The 19982-nt window shown below is 39.3% G+C and overlaps 1 protein-coding gene across 1 annotated transcript in view; it reads right to left on the bottom strand.

Moving 5' to 3' along the window:
- CHD9 (chromodomain helicase DNA binding protein 9) overlaps positions 1 to 14438 on the bottom strand; it is a 61191-nt gene extending 46753 nt beyond the window's left edge. Inside the window, exons 1-3 of the mRNA XM_026036574.1 lie at positions 14367 to 14438; positions 13515 to 13603; positions 10754 to 12342 (exon numbers count right to left, since the gene is read on the bottom strand). Coding sequence (XP_025892359.1) covers positions 10754 to 12184 — 1431 coding nt within the window. The 5' untranslated portion in view covers positions 12185 to 12342; positions 13515 to 13603; positions 14367 to 14438. The remainder of the gene's footprint in view (positions 1 to 10753; positions 12343 to 13514; positions 13604 to 14366) is intronic.
- Between the last annotated feature and the right edge of the window lie 5544 nt (positions 14439 to 19982).

Here is a 19982-nt window from a genome sequence, read left to right as displayed (position 1 = left end):
CTGATATGAATTAGGAAGGCAGAAAAATGCCTACACCGGTACCAGGAGCCACTTCATTGCTCTCCATCTGTCTTCCCAGAGCGCCCTGTTCCTTGTCGGAACAGTAAAGATCAAGCGCAGAGCTCGCGCTCCCCAAAGAGCCATCACCTCTTCTCCACTCCTCATGTTACAGCCACATCGACAGTGTTTTCTATTTGCAGCAAACTGCATTAAAATGTGTGTTGTTGTACGTGCTGAAAGAGCCCATGGCCGATTTCTAAATACAATAAATGCCACCGTTTCCAATGGCAGTCTTTCTGTGTTTAAATCATTCTTCCAAAAGTACTATTTTAGGTTTTCACTGCAATTCTGATGCTAAAAACAGGACACATCGAATGGATTAACACAATACCGCTCAACTTTAACTCCAGTTTTGATGTTGACTTGCAGAATGCAACCATACAGCTTCCAATGCATAAGCCAGAATATGCAGTGGCAGAATATGACAAACACTGCTCCGAAAAAGAGCTTTTCAACTGCTACATGGTCCAACTTTTCTGAGGACTTAAAACAAGGCCCACATCCCAAGATATTTACAATCTCTATTTATCACAGAGCTTACATGTATGTCTCTATTACAAGTCACTTTTTGAGGCAATTCTAACTCAAGTCCCACTATTACCCTGGTCACTATTTTAATATATACCTAGAGTCTCCCAGGTGATAATTCCCAGAAATGGGAGTTATTTTTTTGCCCAGATCAGCTGAAGCTCAGTGGTTCCCTAGAACTGTGTATTCCAACTAACAGCAGCATCAACACCAGCAAAGCTATGACACATCCGAGCACTGGAATGAGCTGACGGGAGTGGGAGCTCTTCACAGCATTTTTATATTGCTGGAATTGCTAGGGTAAAAATGAAGACCTGGGTATGAGTATGTTCTAATAATCCCATTGCATCTATAACTGAAAATAGCTTTGGGGTGTTTGCTAGAGGCTTCAGCAGGAAAAGGAATTCACTTAGTTTCATAGTCCGAGTATCTGGGATTTTTTACACCACGAAGTTTCCAGAAAGGCATCTGCAGGGAAACGCACCTAATTTCAAAATGCATCAACGATCAGCTGGCGCATGAGCCGCTATTGCAGACGGATACAAGTGCTGTTCACCTCAGGTTGGTTACTCTATCATCAAGTGAACTCGGTGCTAAGAAAAAGCATTTCCAGCAGGTACTCAGCATGATCATCAAGCCTGTTGCTAGCACTGCATTGATTTTCTTCTTTAATGCTCCTCAATTATTAAAACTTGCTTGCACCAACCCAAACCCGTGGCAGGGAAGGTCACACAATGTTCTGAAGTTCAAAAGAGTAACATGAAGGAGTAGTTCTTCTTCCCCCGCCCCGCTGGGTGCTTTGCTGCTGGACACACATCCTCGTGCAGCATCTCTCCTACAAACTCAAGAACTGCTTAGCAAGCATTACATGATATGGAGAATAACAGTTTGTTCACTGCAACTTGCTCAAAACTCAGCGGCTGTCCCAAGGAAACACATCATAAATCCTTTCCCCTGAGGGCTCTCTTTCCCAAGCTGCTTGATCCAGAACCAACGAAAGAAGAGCCAACGTCCCATGGCCACAGCCAACAGATCCACGATCCCTCCCAGCACAGGACACGCTTTCACCCCATTCGACTAAAACAGGCTTTGAGAATCATAAATTCTTTGACTAAAGACCTACAAGGAACAATTAGCTTTAAAATATTCAGCTGGATTGTTGTCAGCTCTCAGGTTACCATTATGCATGTACACTGAACTACAAGTGACAGCTGCTCATTTTTTAGCCCGCCTGCCGGGCTCTGCAATCCCCTAATTCAGGTTGGCGCCTCAAGCTTGGCAGCTCCTCGTCCTTCCCAGCCCCTCGATGGATTTCAGTCAACCCAGAGAGACCCATCTCAGCCACGTCCCGCTATATCCCATGGCCTGTACTTCTTCAGAAGGTGTTTTGGCCCAGTGGCTAAAACACCAGTGTATTTTACATCTCCTATTTTGTTCTTCTGCTTTTAAATTCATTCTCAATAGAGTCTAACCTGGCCTTTCATTTCCTTGCCTTGCTGCTTGTGCAATTGAGCCTCTTCAATGTGCACTACTGACAAGACTGAAGTGCTGCATTTTGCAGATTAGCAAACGGCCAAATGAGTGCTTGGAGGAAAAAGGAAAGAAACTGCTCATTTGTGACAGTATTTAAACTCTGCTCCCTCTCCTCAAGTACTAATTTATCTAAGTGCAATATACTGCCAAGTCATTAAGTTACTACTGAAAAGTTCCTTTACATGACGCTGTTTTGAAAGTGTGAGAAAATTCCCTATTTCCAGAAAGCAAGCTTTTAGCACAGCTCCCTCTTTCAACAAGTTTAATCTAAGATACCTTAAAATGTACGACAATACATTAAGATTCCAATTATTGCACCTCCACTACAATTAGCTAAGCCTGTTTCAAATTCCTCTGCATAATTAAAAGCAAAATCAAAGGCGACCAAGATGATAACAGTAGATGTTTCTAATCACTCATTTCAGACAATTTTTAAACTTACTTTTGAAATATTCGAAGGTTCCCCTCTTGAATAAAAAGGAGATGTGTCTGTTTTAATTGTCTGCAATCAGTAAGTCAATTCACAGGTTCAAGCCCAGGAACAACTCTCTCTTTATGCTGGTCTAAGTAAAAATTCTGAAAAGTAAAGTTCTTTTTTACTGAAACAAAGGCGTTAATCCCAAATGGGAGAGATTCTTTCAGAAACTGCCAGTGTGGAAAGGAATAGGATCTGCAATAACAACTTACTTGAAGGCCCCTGAGTCCACGGGAAGCAAGCCTTAGCACTTCCTTACAGAATGATCAAAAGCAAAACAAACGGTCAAATCAAATCCAAGCCTCTATTTGCTTGGAAAAACCAGCAGAGCAGTAGTGTGCTGGAATCCGAGCGCCAAGAATCATAAATTCAGCTGTAACATTCCCCCCCACCATGTCCCAAAACTGCAGGGGTGACACTGGAAATGAAGCCCGAGCTGCCCGTGGAGTAAGAGCTGCACCCAGAACAGACTGACCATTCAAAGCTTCCCCTGTCACCAGCAACTTGTCTTTTTGAAATATATGGTCATTTTCCTAACAGCTCAAGTAAATTGACACTAAACCCTAGAATTCTTGCTGCTAGTTTCATATAACATATACACACACTAAGAGGAGCGGGCTAGGGACTTAATATCCTAACTGCTGAGCACACAAGTTACCGAGGCAAACATGCCCAAGCAGCACAAACAACACAGAGCAATACTCAATTTTAGGCTTTCTAAACACATTACAAGACGGTCCTTTGTTCAAGAAAAATTAATAATAATAATAATAGTGAGAGTTCAGCTTTTACACCTGCAACTGTAATTTCATGTTTGACCTCACTGGGACATATCAGAATTCAGGAAATTCTTTTCAGTGCAGTAGATACAGTTAGAAGAGTCTGAATAAAGGTCTTATTTTAGAAGCTGCACAAAGCTTTAGATTGTAAAAAACAGCTGAAAATCTGACTTTTAAAACAGTTTTTTTTAAAGGAAAAAGAATACTTGAATGACTTCTACATGCCACGCAAAGCGAAGAGCATGATGCTGAATCTGCTGAAATAGCTTTTTCCAACCTCTTCACTACGTACCCAACAATTTAAATAGCACAGGCACTATTCAAATTTATAGTCTTTGGTAAATTTCCATATTACTTTAGAAGGACTCAAGTTTCAGCTACTGCTTTCTTTTTGAGTAAATTTATATCAAGTAACTGTGCTTATTTTTAGGCAGGAACAATGATTTATTACAGAGGAGGAAAAGCCCCTTAAAAATGCTGATTTCAGTGCAAATCACCAAAGATTAGGCAGCGAGAGCAGAACAAAACTGCCAACAGCTCCAAATTAAAGCAGCAAAGAGCCTTCCTCATTCCATTTTCCCAAGTCTCTACCTGCCCGCTCCCGCTCTGAACAGCCACCACTTCTCCAGCATGAAGAGACTAATTCTCACATGTTTCTCACCACCAAGCAGAAGGAGTGCCTAGAGACGACCCATTCTCAACAAATAACATCAAAAAAAGAAAAGCCATAAACATGGGAAACATTTTCTTGCCCTTAACACCAACAGCCAAGTCGGCTTCAGGATGCAGAGAGACCTCATACCCTTGCAAGGCAGAAGTCTCCTGTTAGAAGCGCTGAGACCTTAAAGCCAAGTTCTTGACCTAACTTGCTTTCAGTTCTTGTCAAAACACTGCTAAGTATTTCTATAATTAAAGACAAAACCCTTTTCATCCTTACGCAGTTTACTGTGAAGTCACTACTTGCTCACACTCTCCCCTCCCAAACCTCTCCTTTTTGGCCCAAACCGCCTCTGGAGTCAACAGATTGCTGCAAGGGGCTGCAACCCCCCGTTTTTTGCCTCCTGTGCTCGTTTTGTGCCCAAACAGGGGCCCTTATGGTGCCGCAGGGATGGAGGCTGTGGGCCAGCAGTCGCCGAGGAGGCAGAGCGGGCACCAACTTGCCCACATTGTGTCTCATCTCGCTCCTGCCTTGTCCTGCAGCCAGGAAAGCTGGGCTAGGGCCGGGAACCCCTGCAGACAAGAGAAAGAGGTAGAATTTCCTCCACAAAGCGCTTTGACAGCTCAGTGCAAGAGATTCCGGGTGATTATTCTGATATACACTTAAAATATAAGTGATTTGGTTCAGGCAGAACATGAAAGATCCCAGGACAATATCCTGCAACTTAGACTCAGTTGGGCAAACCCAGAATGATTATATGTTAATACCAGTACCTTCTTTAAAATACTACATGTTTGCACTGCTTGTGAAGAGCAGGAATATTAGGTACTGTGAAAGAAAAAGGCAGGTAGAAAACTTGTTTTGATTTCTTTTCAATAAGGAAACACTGATACTGAACTATCTTAATAACTAAGCAAAGAACACTCAGAAAGACTCGTGTGCCAGTCTTCAGCATTCCTGCTACTTCCATGTTTTAACAAAATTTCCCCAGAAAGCTGGCAACAACCGGGCCTCGCTAACAGCCACAAGCAGAATTCAGTTAAAATTAAATACACTAGAATTTCTAAAAATATTTCTTAAGCTTTTAAAGGATAAAAATGGGTACTGTGACCACAGTGTGTTACAAGTCATGCAAAGCAGGACAGCAGGGCTTCTCTAGAAAGGTTGCTTAAAATACTGCCCAGGTCCTTTCTTACTACATGAGTGCAATTCAGTAATTTACATAGTCCATTATTTTGAAAACAAAAGTTTCAGAAACTTTGTTTAGAATTGTTTCAAACTATAGCAACAGAAACAACCTGAAGCTCAAGACCCAAATACTGGGGTCTGTAACTGAGAGCAACTTGCACTTTCCTTACAACTTACAAGCTGAAACAAAATTGTCAAGTTAGAAACATCTCCCCAAAGAAGCCTCTCATTGAATGGATAAATTAGTTCCTGTTTGTTGCTTTGGCAGCTGCACCTGCTACTGAGTAGCAATTCATATGGTCACATACACCAGGTGCTGAAAACATGGAAATTACTTGGAGACATGGGACTAACTTCTGCAGAAGTTTTATAGGCAGGGAATTATCCAATTCCACAGTAAAAATTCAAGTGTTTTCCTTCTAAGTAAAACAAGGGAGCAAAAGCAACCTCAGAAGTGCAAAGGATACACAAAATCAAGGGAAACTATCCACACAAACCAGACTGCTGCATTTATCAGGGAATGCTGCGTTTATCAGGGAAAAGAGATCTCTACCATCACCTGTGCAACTGTCAAAAACCAGACGTGAGAACCATTCCCAGCCCAGAGCTACACTCCTAGCCCCATTTATCACACCGAGATCAACACAGGAAATCTCAGCCACATCATTCTAAGAAGTCCATTATATTTATTAGCCTAACAAGTTAACCTGCTTTAACCACCTGAGGATAGACACCCTTCTCGGAAAGCTACTACCAATTGTGCAAATTTTTGATCTTCCTAGTCCATGGAGCAAACAAAACGTTACCTCTCCAGCCATACAAGCCAGTTTGAGCTAGAAATTGTTTCTATATTTATATACATATATTTATGTATATATGAATAAATCACTCCATAGCAAAATCAGTTCCCCCCGGTTCAGTTGAGCACCATGGAACAATATAGCTTTTTTCCTCTGAATTAATTCTTTCCCCTTAAATTATTAGTTTAAGCATATATTGAAAAACAGTTTCACAATCTACAGTTGCTATCTCTCAAAGCAAATGCAAGGCGCGACTGCTACATGGCTACATCTTTGTATAAGCACTCACACATTGCTCAAGTGCTTTACAGTTCTTCAGGGTTAACCAGGCATCTGTTCACAGATTATAAATATTGAGATACTCAATTGTACCTTTTCTGCAATATCAATTTCTTAAAACTATCTTGTTTTACTTAATTCTGTCAACTTAATGATATCTGTAAGATGACTCCCATAAAGTGATCTAGCTCAAAGCTTCTTTTCTATGCCTGCCATCTGTTAATCACTTTTTACAAAAATGTTTCTGTTTTGGCACATTTTAAGGAAAATTATTACAGTCATTTAATAAGTGTGCAATTATCTCTGGAAAAGCGATATTTCTAAATTATATCAATCATTGTAAAAATGCAGCAAGTACCTCTTTTCTCAGAATTGGACAAGCTAATTATTTGACAACAGAGCAAGGTTCAGAGGTTCTTAAGAAAAGCACTGGTGATAGTCAAAAATAAACACAAAATCAAAATATACATATATAAAAATTGTTTGGTACTGAAAACATCTTCGATAGGGCCCTTGTTTGAGAGGTGGGCGCTGCTCAGCTCGGCCCTCGCCCTCCCCTTCTCAGTAATCCTGCCCACTCGGCATGTTTGGAGACTTTCACTTCTTCCCATTTCTGTGGCTACTTCTCAGCACAACACACAGAAAGTGAAAAAGCAGGAAACAGTCAAACTACAACAAAAGAAAAAGAAAGAACAAGGGAATGCTTACTCTAAGTTAGTGCAGGGACTGATTCATCACGGACCTTACAAGGGCAGGGGAAGCCCCTGTTGATCCCTGCCTAGATTCGTGCAAGTTCTGTGTTAAAATCTTGGTAGGCGCTGGGAGATGACAACTGCAATCTGCTGCCTCACTGTGGCAGAGAGAAAATCATTAACCCGGTAGAGCTAAAACAGAGGGGAAAATGGTGCTTTAAGCGCAGAGACCTAAATCCAGAGCAGACAACTCCTAAAAATAACCACATTTACAAGGAAAGTGCAGACAAATGTTTGCAGAAAAGCCAGTAAGGGAGTGAGAGGTTAAAGGCCTGTGGCCTAATTCAGGGCCTCCACCTCTGCAAAATTTTAGGTTATGGTGCTTTTATTCACATCTATTCCAGGGATGGATGACTATTTCCAGGGGTACTGAGCAAAATAAATTACATGTCTTGCAATCTACCCCACCTCACCTAGTTGGAAAACCAAAATCTACCCACCTGATCTGATCAAAGTAGAGATACTTGGATACGGGATATTAGAGCTTCTGCAGTTTAAAAGAATAACAATAAAAACAGCAAAGAACCCTCAAACCTCCATTTCTTTCTAAAATGCAATATCAAGCATGATACACATGCACTGTATTTCTATTGTGTTCCATTAATCATCGATAATTTGATGGGTGACATTGCATTCTTCAGATACGAAATTCAAACAGATTATTTGGCTTCAGGGAAAAAAAAGTTAAGTGCAGTTAAAAAGCTGAGAGGAGTTTCATTAGTTAAAGAGTAAGGCTACATTAATCTCTAGTTTGTTTTTCCACTTCACTTTGCGCTCTCATTATCAAAATAACTTTGATGAAAAATGCATGATGCAGAATTAAGAGGTGCAATACATTTATAATTATAATCCAATTACAGCAGACATGGAAAGTGTAATAGCAACATAAGGCATTCTAGCTGTTTTAAGCTGTGCAGTATTACATTGAAGTGACCAATTTTTAAACCAATTTATATTGACAGAATAGCTGTACAAATAAAACTGTCATGAGCATACTTCATTTCAAGTGATGAAATACAAGGTATTTTATTATTTTATTATCTTTCTTAATTTAACTTTGCTTAAACTGAAGTTATTTCAAAGATCTTTAGCTCCCTCTTGTCGGATCCTTTTGCAACAGCTACAGTTAATTAACTACTTCATAACGTTAAAAAAGATATATTGTCTGGAAAAAAGTCTACAAATTATCAAACTAAAACTGAGGGAAATAATCAAATTCCCCAATAATACTTTCCTTTTTCTTATATATATTTATTATACTTTTATCTCCAAAATATAGTTTAGTACAGTGAGAGTTTTTCCTCATTAAAGAGGTATGAACACATATGAAAGTTATAACATAAAAATCCCTTCCTATATAATTCCTATCCTAAAAATCACCAACCTCACTAAGACCTCTATCTTTCCTGCCCCCCAGTTATACTACGTCCATTTGTTGAAAGCTCAAAAAATTTGCTGAAAGATCAAAAAATTGATCTTGAACTTTGAATGTTACAAAATGATCAAACAAGAAATTCAAGTGAGAAGCTTAACTGAAATCTCGCTTGGAATGGCAGCTGGACAAAGGCAGACCTGGAACACAGCTTCACCAACTGTGATGCTTTCCCATTAGTAACCCTTATTGCACACGCAGGTAGAAAGAGGTTTCTGACAAGTTCCCCTCTGTCATTCCCCCACCGAGACACTTTTTGCAGCTGACAGCTCCCACTGCCCAACCAGTTACTTTCTCAGAGAAGCATAAGGCACCTCGATCAACTGTGGTCAGAATCCAATCTACACACTTTCTTGCACATCCCCTCCAAAAAAAGAAAAAGGGGGGCAGCAAAGCAGTTCTATAACTACCTGTTTTCTGCTCATCTCATTTCCAAGCTCCAGGGGGAAAAGTGAAACCAAGGTTAAACGCTGCAAAGTCGCCTTGTTCCCACACCACAGGAACAAACCAAAACCGCCTCCCAAATTTGAACACTTTCTATAGGCCTCAGAACCCTTACTGTACACCTATATGAACTGAAGTGCAAAAATGGGTGTCAGCGAAAGCTCCTGGGTGCTGCAGAGCTGCACCCACCACCGATCCCTTCTCCTGAGCCACTTCCCATGTGCGGGGGAGACCCAGAACCTGGGAGCTGCCGGGAGCACCCCGGCTGGCGGCAGTGCCCATCAGGCAGCACCTACTGCCCCGTTGCAGCTAATAACGAAGCTATTCTCAAGTTCACAACCATGTGCGTGCTCTATTAATAACCCACCAGGCTGGGACTACAGAAAAAAGGGTTCTCTAGTAGGTCCTGGAAATTCCAGGCTGCCACCAGCATAAGCTGAAACGGAGAAGCAATCTACTCAACTAAGAATCAATGATATCGGATTCTTCTGTTCCCATTGACAGTACAAAATTAGAAGGGGTATTATTCTGAGAACAAAAGAAAACATTATTCTATTTCCCTCTTCACAGGCATCGTGCATGTCTTGCAAGCTATGTAAAAGCAGAGTCAGTATTGAGCTCCTGCCCCCTTCAACACTTCCCTCTTTGACAAGACATGGTTCTGTATACTCAGGAATACAGTTATTACACTAAATATATTTTATATAGCCATATCTATATATATTTTATGCAATTTGCCTCTATTTCAAAACGTATGAAAATTAGAAAGTAATCATATTCCCTGTCCTTTCCCCCAAATAAGCACAATTCCTAATGCAATTTAAAACAAGAATTGAAAATAAAAATTACTACTTTTACTCTTCACATAGTTAGACATTAAACAGGCGGCCTTACAATTTTGGAAGACCTATATGACCAGCAAGGGCAGATGGACACATGCATTTATCACAACACAGTTGTGGCTCCTTTTGCCAAACCTTCTAATTGAAGGAGGCGTTTCAGTCACTCCTGTTACATCAAATCTGGGCTTGAAGCTACCACGCACTGCCAAAACAGGGTACTACTAAGTATTAATTTCCAAGTCACACAGTCACTGATGCCACACTTAAAATGCCCACAAGGAAAGCCACATGCAAGATAATTTTCATGCTACCTTGTCTTCCATGTGAAGAGTTTAATACTTGCAATAGATGAGATAATGTTATGCCCGAATTGGGGAATTCTTTGTTTTAGCCAGAAGTAACAAAATCAAATATGGAAAGAAGCACAGTGTCTTGTATGTTTTATATAGTTAATACCAAACAACGAGACTCTTGTATTTTCAGTTGATGAGCTTGAGCATCATGTTACCAAGCAAAGGACCAAAGCAACAATAAAAGTGCTATTCTTGCAGGAAATCAGCATCACAGGTAAGTTATATTACAGCTCTTTAAAATATGCAAATAAGTCCTACTAAAATTCTCAAAAACACATCAGTACTTCAAAAGACAATTAGCCATTACATTTTCATCTAGGGAACAAAGCAATCAGTTCTCTCTGTTGCACTTCGAAAATACAAGTACTGGAAGGGCAGGCACTTTTCTGTCTAAATAATTATTTCAGGTCATATAAACCTGCTTTTCTCCAAAAGTCAAAAATCAAGAGGAGGAAAAAAGCAAGTTTTTCATCATTTCTCCTAAACCAGCAGTTAGACTCGCATACCAAATACCAGCAAAAGCTCCAAGGCTTCAGTTACCGTGGTTTGGCAAAAGCACCAACCACTGTTATTCCTTGCACCAAAAAGGCCAAATCAGACCACTCAAAAATAAAAGGAACCACTACATACCTGTCCTTGTAAGGTTATACGACTTCTGTCCTGGAGATGCTGGTTGGAAACTGAAGAATGCCAGGGATGGAACTGAGCTCGAGCCATGTCAGATGGCTGTGTTACGTGCGGCGGGGTGATGTGGTGCTCTAGGTCATGCTCCAAAACGTGGCTCGTGCTATCCTGAACAAACGCAGAGTCGTCAAACTGGGGTAGCAGGTCTTCCTGAAGGAGGTCATCTGGGTCAAGCCCTGTAAATGGTTCACTTTGAGTCTCCACTTGATGAAGCAAGTTGTCGTCCAACGATGTAAAACCATTGCTTTCGATGGGGTCAGTGAAATGGCTTATCTGAGACGCAGAACCAGCAGAAGCTGCAAAATTAATATTCACAGGAGAAAGTTTCGAACTACTGAAGTTGCCCTGAGGATGTGCAGAATGCAGCAGTTGAAAACTATTTGAATTCAAAGGTGTACTAGGATTCAACATGTGCTCAGTTGTATCTTGCTTGGTCCCTGTTTGAGATGTAAAGGCATCGCTTCCAGTGAAGTCAGAGATAGAGTGTGTCTGCTGGCCAGAAGAAAGAGCCGTCGTAGACTGAAGAAGGCTGGTAGGAGAAATGTGGTTATTAGAGTAAGAATAAGGAGAAGAAAATTGTTGGGTATTATTGACAGAACAGGGAGTAATAGCTGAGGACTGTCCATCAAAATTTCCCTCTCGATTCCCACAAAAATGTATTGAAGCACTTGCAGTTTGAGAAAACTGTTGAACAGACAGAGGCTGCTGTGAGGCTGATGGATTAGAAACTGAAGGCGGGTGGTTAACACTGACTCTGTGAGATGTAGATACATTAACTTCCATGAAGTCTTTTGGCTGACTCAGAGCATCCTGCCCTGGGTTAATGCTGTTTCTGCTTTGCTGTGACCGTAGCGAGGCGCACTGATGCTGCGGTTCATTAGCCTGAAATAAGGCAAAGTCATGGTGTGCTACAAAGCTTTTGTTTTGCTGCATAGACTGAGAATGTCCTTGATGAAAAGGGGACCCATTCTGATTTGAAACAGTTGTGGCAGTTTGGTGGCCCCACATAGGGCTACCATCAGCCACATCTGGAAACATCCCATTAGACTGGTTCTGCGGGTGAATCGGTGAACAATTGAACTGAGAGTGTGGTGATAAGACATTGTCAGCTGAGCTACTAAAGGACTGATTGACCGAGTGAAGTTTCAGTGAATCGTACTGGTTCAGCTGCTCAAACTCACTCATCTTCTGTTGGTTTGGAGCATCTTGCACATGGTTCAATGAGTCTATGTGCAAAGGTTCAAATTCTGCACCCAAATTCAGTTCATCAACAAGTGAAACAGGTCCAGGTTGAACAAAGGCATCGTCTGACAAACCTTCTAAGGTCTCGCTAAAAAGATTGGCATCATCAAAAAAATCCATCATAGGATCTGTCATCTTGATACGCCTGTACTGCTGTCTCTCTCTGCCCCAAAGGGAGTCAGTTTGGGCCCTCCGCAGGGAACATAAATGGACTACATCCAGCAGTTACCACCTTGTCCAAGGCATGCCAACATCCATTCGTGCTTCTGATGAAATGCAAATCTTAAAGCATTCTAAAGGAGACACAGAAAAAAAAAATACAAAAGTTATGGTTACATAACGGTTATACTTATTTCCTTAAAGCAAAAAAAGCAAAGAAGAAATCCATCTCTCCATCAAAATCTCCTTGCTTTCCCCAATACTTTCATGGCTTTTAATACATTGTTCATAATTCTGCAGTTCAGGGAAAACGCAAGGGAGAGTTATTTCTGCTTATATTCAATGCCCTGTGTAGCCTTTATAGTTTTTGTATATTTTGTACTTAAAATAGTATTTGATGTTTTAAATTAAATGATTTAAATTATTTTAATTCAGTTCACTCTACTAGCTAAGCATAATTTCAGACTCTCCTTTGCCATTTTCACTAAAACTACCCAAACTAGCAGACTTGTAATCCACAAATGCTATCATAAATATCTAAGATAACAGAAACAACTGATATTTTCTTTTGAAGATCTACAAAAGAAAGATTTAGAATTGATTACTCTGAATTTTAAGAACTAAATTGAAGTTCCTGGCTATTGTTTTATGTCTCAATACACACACACACAACTGCAGCACATTGGCTCACACACTTGCCCTCACAGATCACAGAAGTCTGACCAAATACCTACATTTTTCTTGCACTAAACACCTCACATCACACTTGACTCTTTTATTTCCAAGACATATACAAACTCGCTTCTAATCCTTTTCCTGCTTTCTTGTGAAGCACGTAAGTCTCTGGTAAATAAATATTAAAGGTTTGGAGGAAAATATAATAATAAATAAGTATCTGTCAGTTGTTGTGGTCGTTTATAAGAGTTTAAGTCAACCACCATGACAAATGATGCTGTATTTGAAAAGGAAATCCATCTCCAATGTAAGTAAAGACAAACTTCTACCGATATCAAACACAGTGCCCTTCAGAGTATGGAAAGCTTCTTTACTGAAAACACCTATGCTTAAGCTCAACAACAACAAAGTACACACATGAGAACGCATCTCAGAAATTTTTAATATGGAAATTCCATATAATAAAGACCCACAGCCTCATGTTTGGCTCACTTACTACTTGAAAGGACCAGTTTTGACTATTTTTTAACTCAAGATGAATTTTAAAAGTCTCAAAATGACATGTAATCAAGCAGCGCTTTATATCTGGGAAGAATATATAACATAAAACACAAATGCAAAACATCCTTACCCATGAATACAGAACACATCCCTTTAATGAAGAATTAAGCCGTTTGGACTTGTGCTTTATCTCCCACTGTATACCTCATCTTTAGAGACCTAGAAATAAAACATGATAAACAATCACAGACTGGTTGAGGTTGGATCTAGAGATCATCCACTCCAACCTCCCTGCTCAAGCAGGGACACCCAGAGCACGTGACACAAGGGTCCCATCCAGGCAGGTTTGGAAGAGCTCCAAAGGAGGAGACTCACAACAAGTCACACAATAACCAACTGGAACATCACACATTCAGATGCCTAAATACTTCAAACAAGGTACTAAGAGATATTATAAAAGAACACCCAAATTAATGTATTATCACCTGTAGCCACAATTTTGCACATGGCAGATAAATGAGGAAGTAAAATCTTGTAGGGGAAATATCAAGCAGAGCTCCTATCCCATAAAAGTCTTCTTCCTAGCTGACATTAGAGTCAAAATTTAAAATATTTAACTGTCAAAAATTATGTAGCATTGGAATATATTGTCTAATTCCTAAACTTCACTTAATAGCCATTTGTTGAATAAAGTTAAAATATTATAATGCTTTACAATATACAAACTAGCAGAATAAGGACATTCACAATTTATTTTCATCATAATATTTTTGAATACTTGTAACCTGCAGTCAGGTATTTTCCCTCAGCTGCAAAATTTCAGCATTAGAAAAAAAGGAAGAAAAAAAGAAACCCAACTCATTTATGCCTACTATACAACAAAAACACCATTGTAAACTCTCTGCTGTATCAAACATAGCTGTCCTTCCCAAAATGGGTCTGCCAGTACCTCAAAAGAAATAAGAAAAGGATGATTACTTACTCTTCAGGCCACTAGAGTCCACTTGCTTGAACAGCTTCCAATAGAGGGAGAATTGCCGAGAACTTACAAGTTTGAATATCCCTGTGTTTGAAAAGAAGAAAAAACAAAAGCATATGTAACTAAATACACATTGATCAGACCTAGTGTATAAATTTAACAGTAAGATATAACAGACATTTCACACATACAAGAACCACCACTAAGGATTATACTAAGTTCAAAAAAGAAATCAAGTAGCTAAAAGCTTAAGATGGAAAATGGATCTATATTTATAGCTTCTCAGACAAGCTATAATATACGCTGTGTTTTAATTACATATATACAAATGCATGAAATGCAACATGGTTTGAAAAAAAACTATAAAGTCTGCATGGTTGATACATAGTCTTAATGATTGCTTTTAAGTTTTGAACTTAAAAGACAATCACTGATAAAGAAAGTTGGCATTTTATCTGGTGAAAACAGAATTAAAATTTGTTACAGATAGGTCTGAATAAATACATTCTAGGCTCTCTCTGAACCTTTTTAAAAAAAGAATCTTCCACTGGCCTATGAAAAAGATGCATTTCCTTAAACACACATGGATTCCCTTAGCTTTGAACCATTTTTCTCCTTTCGTATCGCTTCCTATTGCTTAAAACAAAATGCTAAACATAACAAAACTTATTTGGCTTTATCTGGAGTCCTTGCATGCATTTCTCCTTGGCAAATGCATCTCAGAAAATGCAGCAGCAGGTGAGAACTTAATGTTTTCAACTACCTTGTTCACCCCTGCCAAAGGTAACTGCCCCAAAAGCACAAAACGCAAAACAAAACACGCATATATAGCTCCACACCATATAGCTGCTTCACTGCACAGTCTCTACTTGAGTTTCAACCCATCATCTTGGCAGTTTAAATTACCCATTAAACTCTGCACTGAAACGGCTGAGGTGTAGGCATATATTCCATTTGCTCACTTCTGTTTTGCTGGCAATAAATTCCAAAATAGGAAGAATAATAAAGAAGCTAAAGACAAGGACAACGTCTTAATTTGCTACAGCTGTCTGAACTAGAAAGCTATCAAAGTCTGGGCAGTCCTCTTGTAAAGGACATAATGTTTAAGGCTTGTTGTTAGATCAAACACTTCTTAACCACTAAATCTCTTCCCAGAGATATCTGCTAACTAGGCTTTTTGCACTGAGATAAACTAGTTAATCAAACCTAATTTATTCAAGAATAATTACATAAGGTGTTGATGTAAGTTTTCAAAAACTATAAGAAAAGCCAAAGATTTTGTCGCAAGACTGCTCAAGGAAGGACTGAATAGAGTAACCAGTTCTGCTTTTTCAACATTATTGTCCTTTTGCTTCTCCAAATGGTATCTGTGAAATCTTACATCAATTTCACAACTTAAATAAGTTCTTAATTAATTTTCTAATAAAGATCAATGACATTTCCCAACTTCCTTATCTTTAAGGGAAATTTGAAAATCACTATGAAGAACTCCTTTTTTCTTTACAGATATCTGCCCCCAAATCTTAGCATGCCTGTACAGTATGTGAATGGCTCTTTTTATTCTGTTTACTTCTCTAAGAGTGAAAACAGCAGATTTAGACTTTTGGGTATGTTTCATAAATTGCCCTGTTTTCCTCAGGATCATCAGTTGTCATAAGCTTTACCTTGAATTAGAGCTACAAAAGCTCAAGTCCAATATCTTTTTTTGAGAACCACCTTGCAGTTAGGGTGTAGAGAAACATTCGCTTGGAAAATCAGAAGGATTTTCAGACGTGGCCTAAAACAAGATTTTGTTATAAACTCTTTCAGCTCATAGTCTGGTAATATACTAATTTCCAGCAATTCTCAAGATCTAGTCTGATGAGCAACTTGGTAAATACTGTAAATTGCAGGAAAGCTTTCTGAGCAGCATCGATTTCATACTTGAAAATCCCAACTACAACATCACAAGGGATCATTTGTGTTTCACAGTGACTGCATGGGCTATGGGCAAAGACTAACAGCACTGAAGACAGAACACACTTTCCTGAGAAAGTTCAGGAGGAAAAAAAAGAAGCAAAAAAAAAGCTACCACAATTTCAAATCTTACTACAACCAGATAAGGGTACCCCCAGGCTCTGCTGAACCCAACTTCCCATTCCACTTCCTACAGAACATTCAGGCTTCCCATTCCTCTTTACTAATGTACAGATAAAGCTTTACATTAGCTTCCCTAACTACTTTACATTTACACTGCGTTTCATGTACTGAAGTCTGACAAAGCACACAAAAAAAAAATCACCTGGTTGATGGAGACAATACTCAGCTATTTTTCATGGATAACTCAGAATTAATTTTTTTAAAACTTCTCAGAAAACCTGGCTCTGAACCTTAGTTATAAAATCATCAAAAAATACTTGGGAAAAATATGTGATGAAATCACCAACGGATGCACAATATGGGCTCAAGTCCATCCTCTTATCTAACACTGATTTTAACCACGATGGAAGCCACTAACTACATTGGCTTTACTACAAGATAACTAAAACCAAAAACATTTCTGACGTCATTTTCGGATTCCTCCCAACATATAGGGCATTAGAGGCAAAAGGTGGGTTTATTTTGTCACTATTAGACAGATTAAATCTTCTTGAGGCTTACAGACCTCTTTCTTGGGGCATTAATAACACAAAAATAATGAAAGCGTTTACTGCTCAGAAGACATTTTCAGGATAGGTTTTAGGAGAATTTCCGATTTTCATTGACTAATGGAAAAAACTGATGCTTTTAGTACTTCTCATGCAGCACATGGAAAAGTGTCCAGGAACACAGTGCAGAAGGAAATCATTTGGTAACCAGAGTTACTAAATTTTCTAATATGACTCAGATAAAGAACAAAGTCAAAATTATTATCTGATTTCAGGAAAAATAAAGAGAAATTGTTTTTCATCTTCTGGCAAGTTTGAACTGCTGATTGAGGACTAAAACAAAAATATCGGTCTGTAAATATTCCTTCTTTCAAGAAACAACTCTGAGTCCATACTAGTGGCCTGTGGACAGTAGTATTTGACAGCTCTTCAAGAATCTGTGTGAATCAAGCTTAAAGCAAAGCATGTGCTCCCACACATATGGCACACCATAGCAACCTATTTTGGCCAAATTCTGAGTTAAAATCAAACACACACTCACAAATAAGCAGAAAACTGCCTCCTCCCAACCTCAGACTAGTTTCCTGCAGCTTAATAATGAACATAATAATGTAAAGGTGGCTCTGAAACAGGAACTGAGTCTAAGGTGTTGCCAGAAGTAACATTTTACTCATCCTTAAAGCTCCTAAAGGTAGTTGTGCAGTCATCTAAATATCTTTATATATAGTATTTATTATTACTAAGCTGCTAACATTTCTCAAGTAAAACCACAGCTTCACTAGTCACAATCTTGTTAGAAAGTGATTTACCGCTGGTCTTGTCAAAGTTTTCAACTTGGTAGTTCGCCCAAAACATGACCACTGCAAGCATGTACTTTGTATGCAATATTTAAGAAATAGTGCTTAAAGAGGGTCTCTCCTGCTCACCTGATCCCCACAGCCCCATGTTGAGCCTCTGACTTTGGGCCAGCTCCCTTGCCTTTATGAACTGACCAGTCTGAGACTCCTGCTACTGCAGACGAAGGAAGAGCTGCAAACCCTTGTTGGGCAGTTGCCTCAGCAGAAAAGTTACGTCTTAACATCACAGCTTTCTCTTGCTAAAGGGCAAAGAGACTCTTGCAGCAACACTCTGAAATAGTTCCAATAAGGCTGAGTTGCTAACTACCAATTCCCAAACATTTGGCTTAATAAAGAGGCAATTTCTCCATCACTTATTTCCGTGTATGTAGATGCACTGTATTCCCAAAGTGCTGCTTCTAACTACAGGAAAAGCAGTGCAAAATGGAACAAGAGTAACTACATACAGCTCATACAGGATATAGGAGCCTGACAGAGCATAGGTTTTTAAGCAACCACTCAACACACTGTTCCTAGATTGCTAGGACAAAAATCATAAAAAGACAGACAAGTCTGTGGAACAAGAGAAAGTATCCAAAAAACTAGTTCAGTTGAAGAAGAAACTGAATGTTAATAGTTACTCAATTTCAGTTAATCACAGAAAAAAAAAAGTGGATGATTTCTGAATATCAGTGGCCAAACTTCCAGAGTATTTAGTTTACATACATTACAGAAAGAAATATAATGCTGCAACGTAGAATTGAGTGGGCCTTCTACTATGTCAGATCCAACTTCTTATCCCAAATCGTGTGATATTAAATCAATATCAAAGTAAGATAACAGTTCTGTGTTTAGACACTTATTTCTACAATACAGAAATACAGGGAAGAAAAATGTATTGTTAGGAATCCTAATAAAATAGATGTATAATTGTTCAGATAACCATTTTTTAAGTATGCAAAGTGCAATTTTTATGAACATGCCTCAAAATTATGTACACAGGAAAATTTGCAACTGGTCTTATTAAGCAAGCAAGAATAAAAGTGTAACTATTCACTTTATAGGTTGCACAAGAAGGCCATTTTGACCGTTTCTTTTGTTTTAATCCACCTCCATCACTCATTTATCTCTCACAAAAGGCAACAAATGAACAATGCCTCTTTTAAGGTTTCTACAGTCTCTTAATAGTTGTTCAAGTGGCACACCTTTCAGATAGCATCATTAAAAACACTTGTAGAGGGTAGGAGAAAAAAGTCACACCCTGCTTTCATCTACATTTCCCTATCACTGAGTTCTTCAGCTGATCTTCAGGACCATTCAACACCTGCAGCTCATGTGAAATGAGTGGATGCTGAGATTCCTCACCAGGCTTGAAGAGTTACAAGACTTCTAACTCTAGTTCTTTTGCCTGGAAAAGGGCTTTTATCTGAGGAAGATAAACTTAACACATCTTCACCATGAAGATGAACTCTTTTAAAGTGAACTACTTGAGCAAACACTAAATATGAACACATGAACAACTTGACACAGAGTAAGCTAGAAACATAAGGGAGAACAGCGACAAACCACAACTCTAAGCCTGCCCTTATCATATAATGAACCCAAAGTTGATATAGCTTACCCATCAATAAGAAAGAAAGGAGAAAACCACCCCAACATTTACTTTGCTGCAAAGCTTACAGAGGGCAGTAACCACCAATTGCTGGCACATGAAGTTCACATCCTACCTTGGTTCCCACTACTTTCTTTGTGTGTCCTCGAGTCATACCTAGGGCAGGGCACACAATCCCACGGATTAGATAACTGTCACTGACACGTGTGTTATTTCTGCTCCTTGCTTGGCCAAAACTGAGTCCTTGATGCTTTAAAAACCCCGTATGCCAGATTCAGGATCAATGAAAGCACCATCATTGAGCCTGAAAGAAGACATATATTAGCACCCAGTGCAAGGGTAGGTGTTGGGCAGAAATTAGAAGCTTTCTATTCTATTTTGTGCCCTGTGGCCAGGCAAGACGCTGTGCTCTGATGTCTTCTGCAGAGGGGAGAGCAGCAGGGATGCATTTGCTCACGTTGCCAAAGTTAAACAACTTCCACCCTCTGCAATGAGTTTTCAGCTGCTTGGGGTACTCACACAGCGAGAAGTGCAAAGGATTCCC

The sequence above is a fragment of the Nothoprocta perdicaria genome, unplaced genomic scaffold (assembly GCF_003342845.1).
Source record: "Nothoprocta perdicaria isolate Ctin4 unplaced genomic scaffold, notPer1 scaffold_18, whole genome shotgun sequence".
NCBI classification, from domain to species: domain Eukaryota; kingdom Metazoa; phylum Chordata; class Aves; order Tinamiformes; family Tinamidae; genus Nothoprocta; species Nothoprocta perdicaria.
The sequence above is the reverse complement of the archived record's forward strand: the minus strand, read 5'-3'. Positions and strand labels throughout refer to the sequence as shown.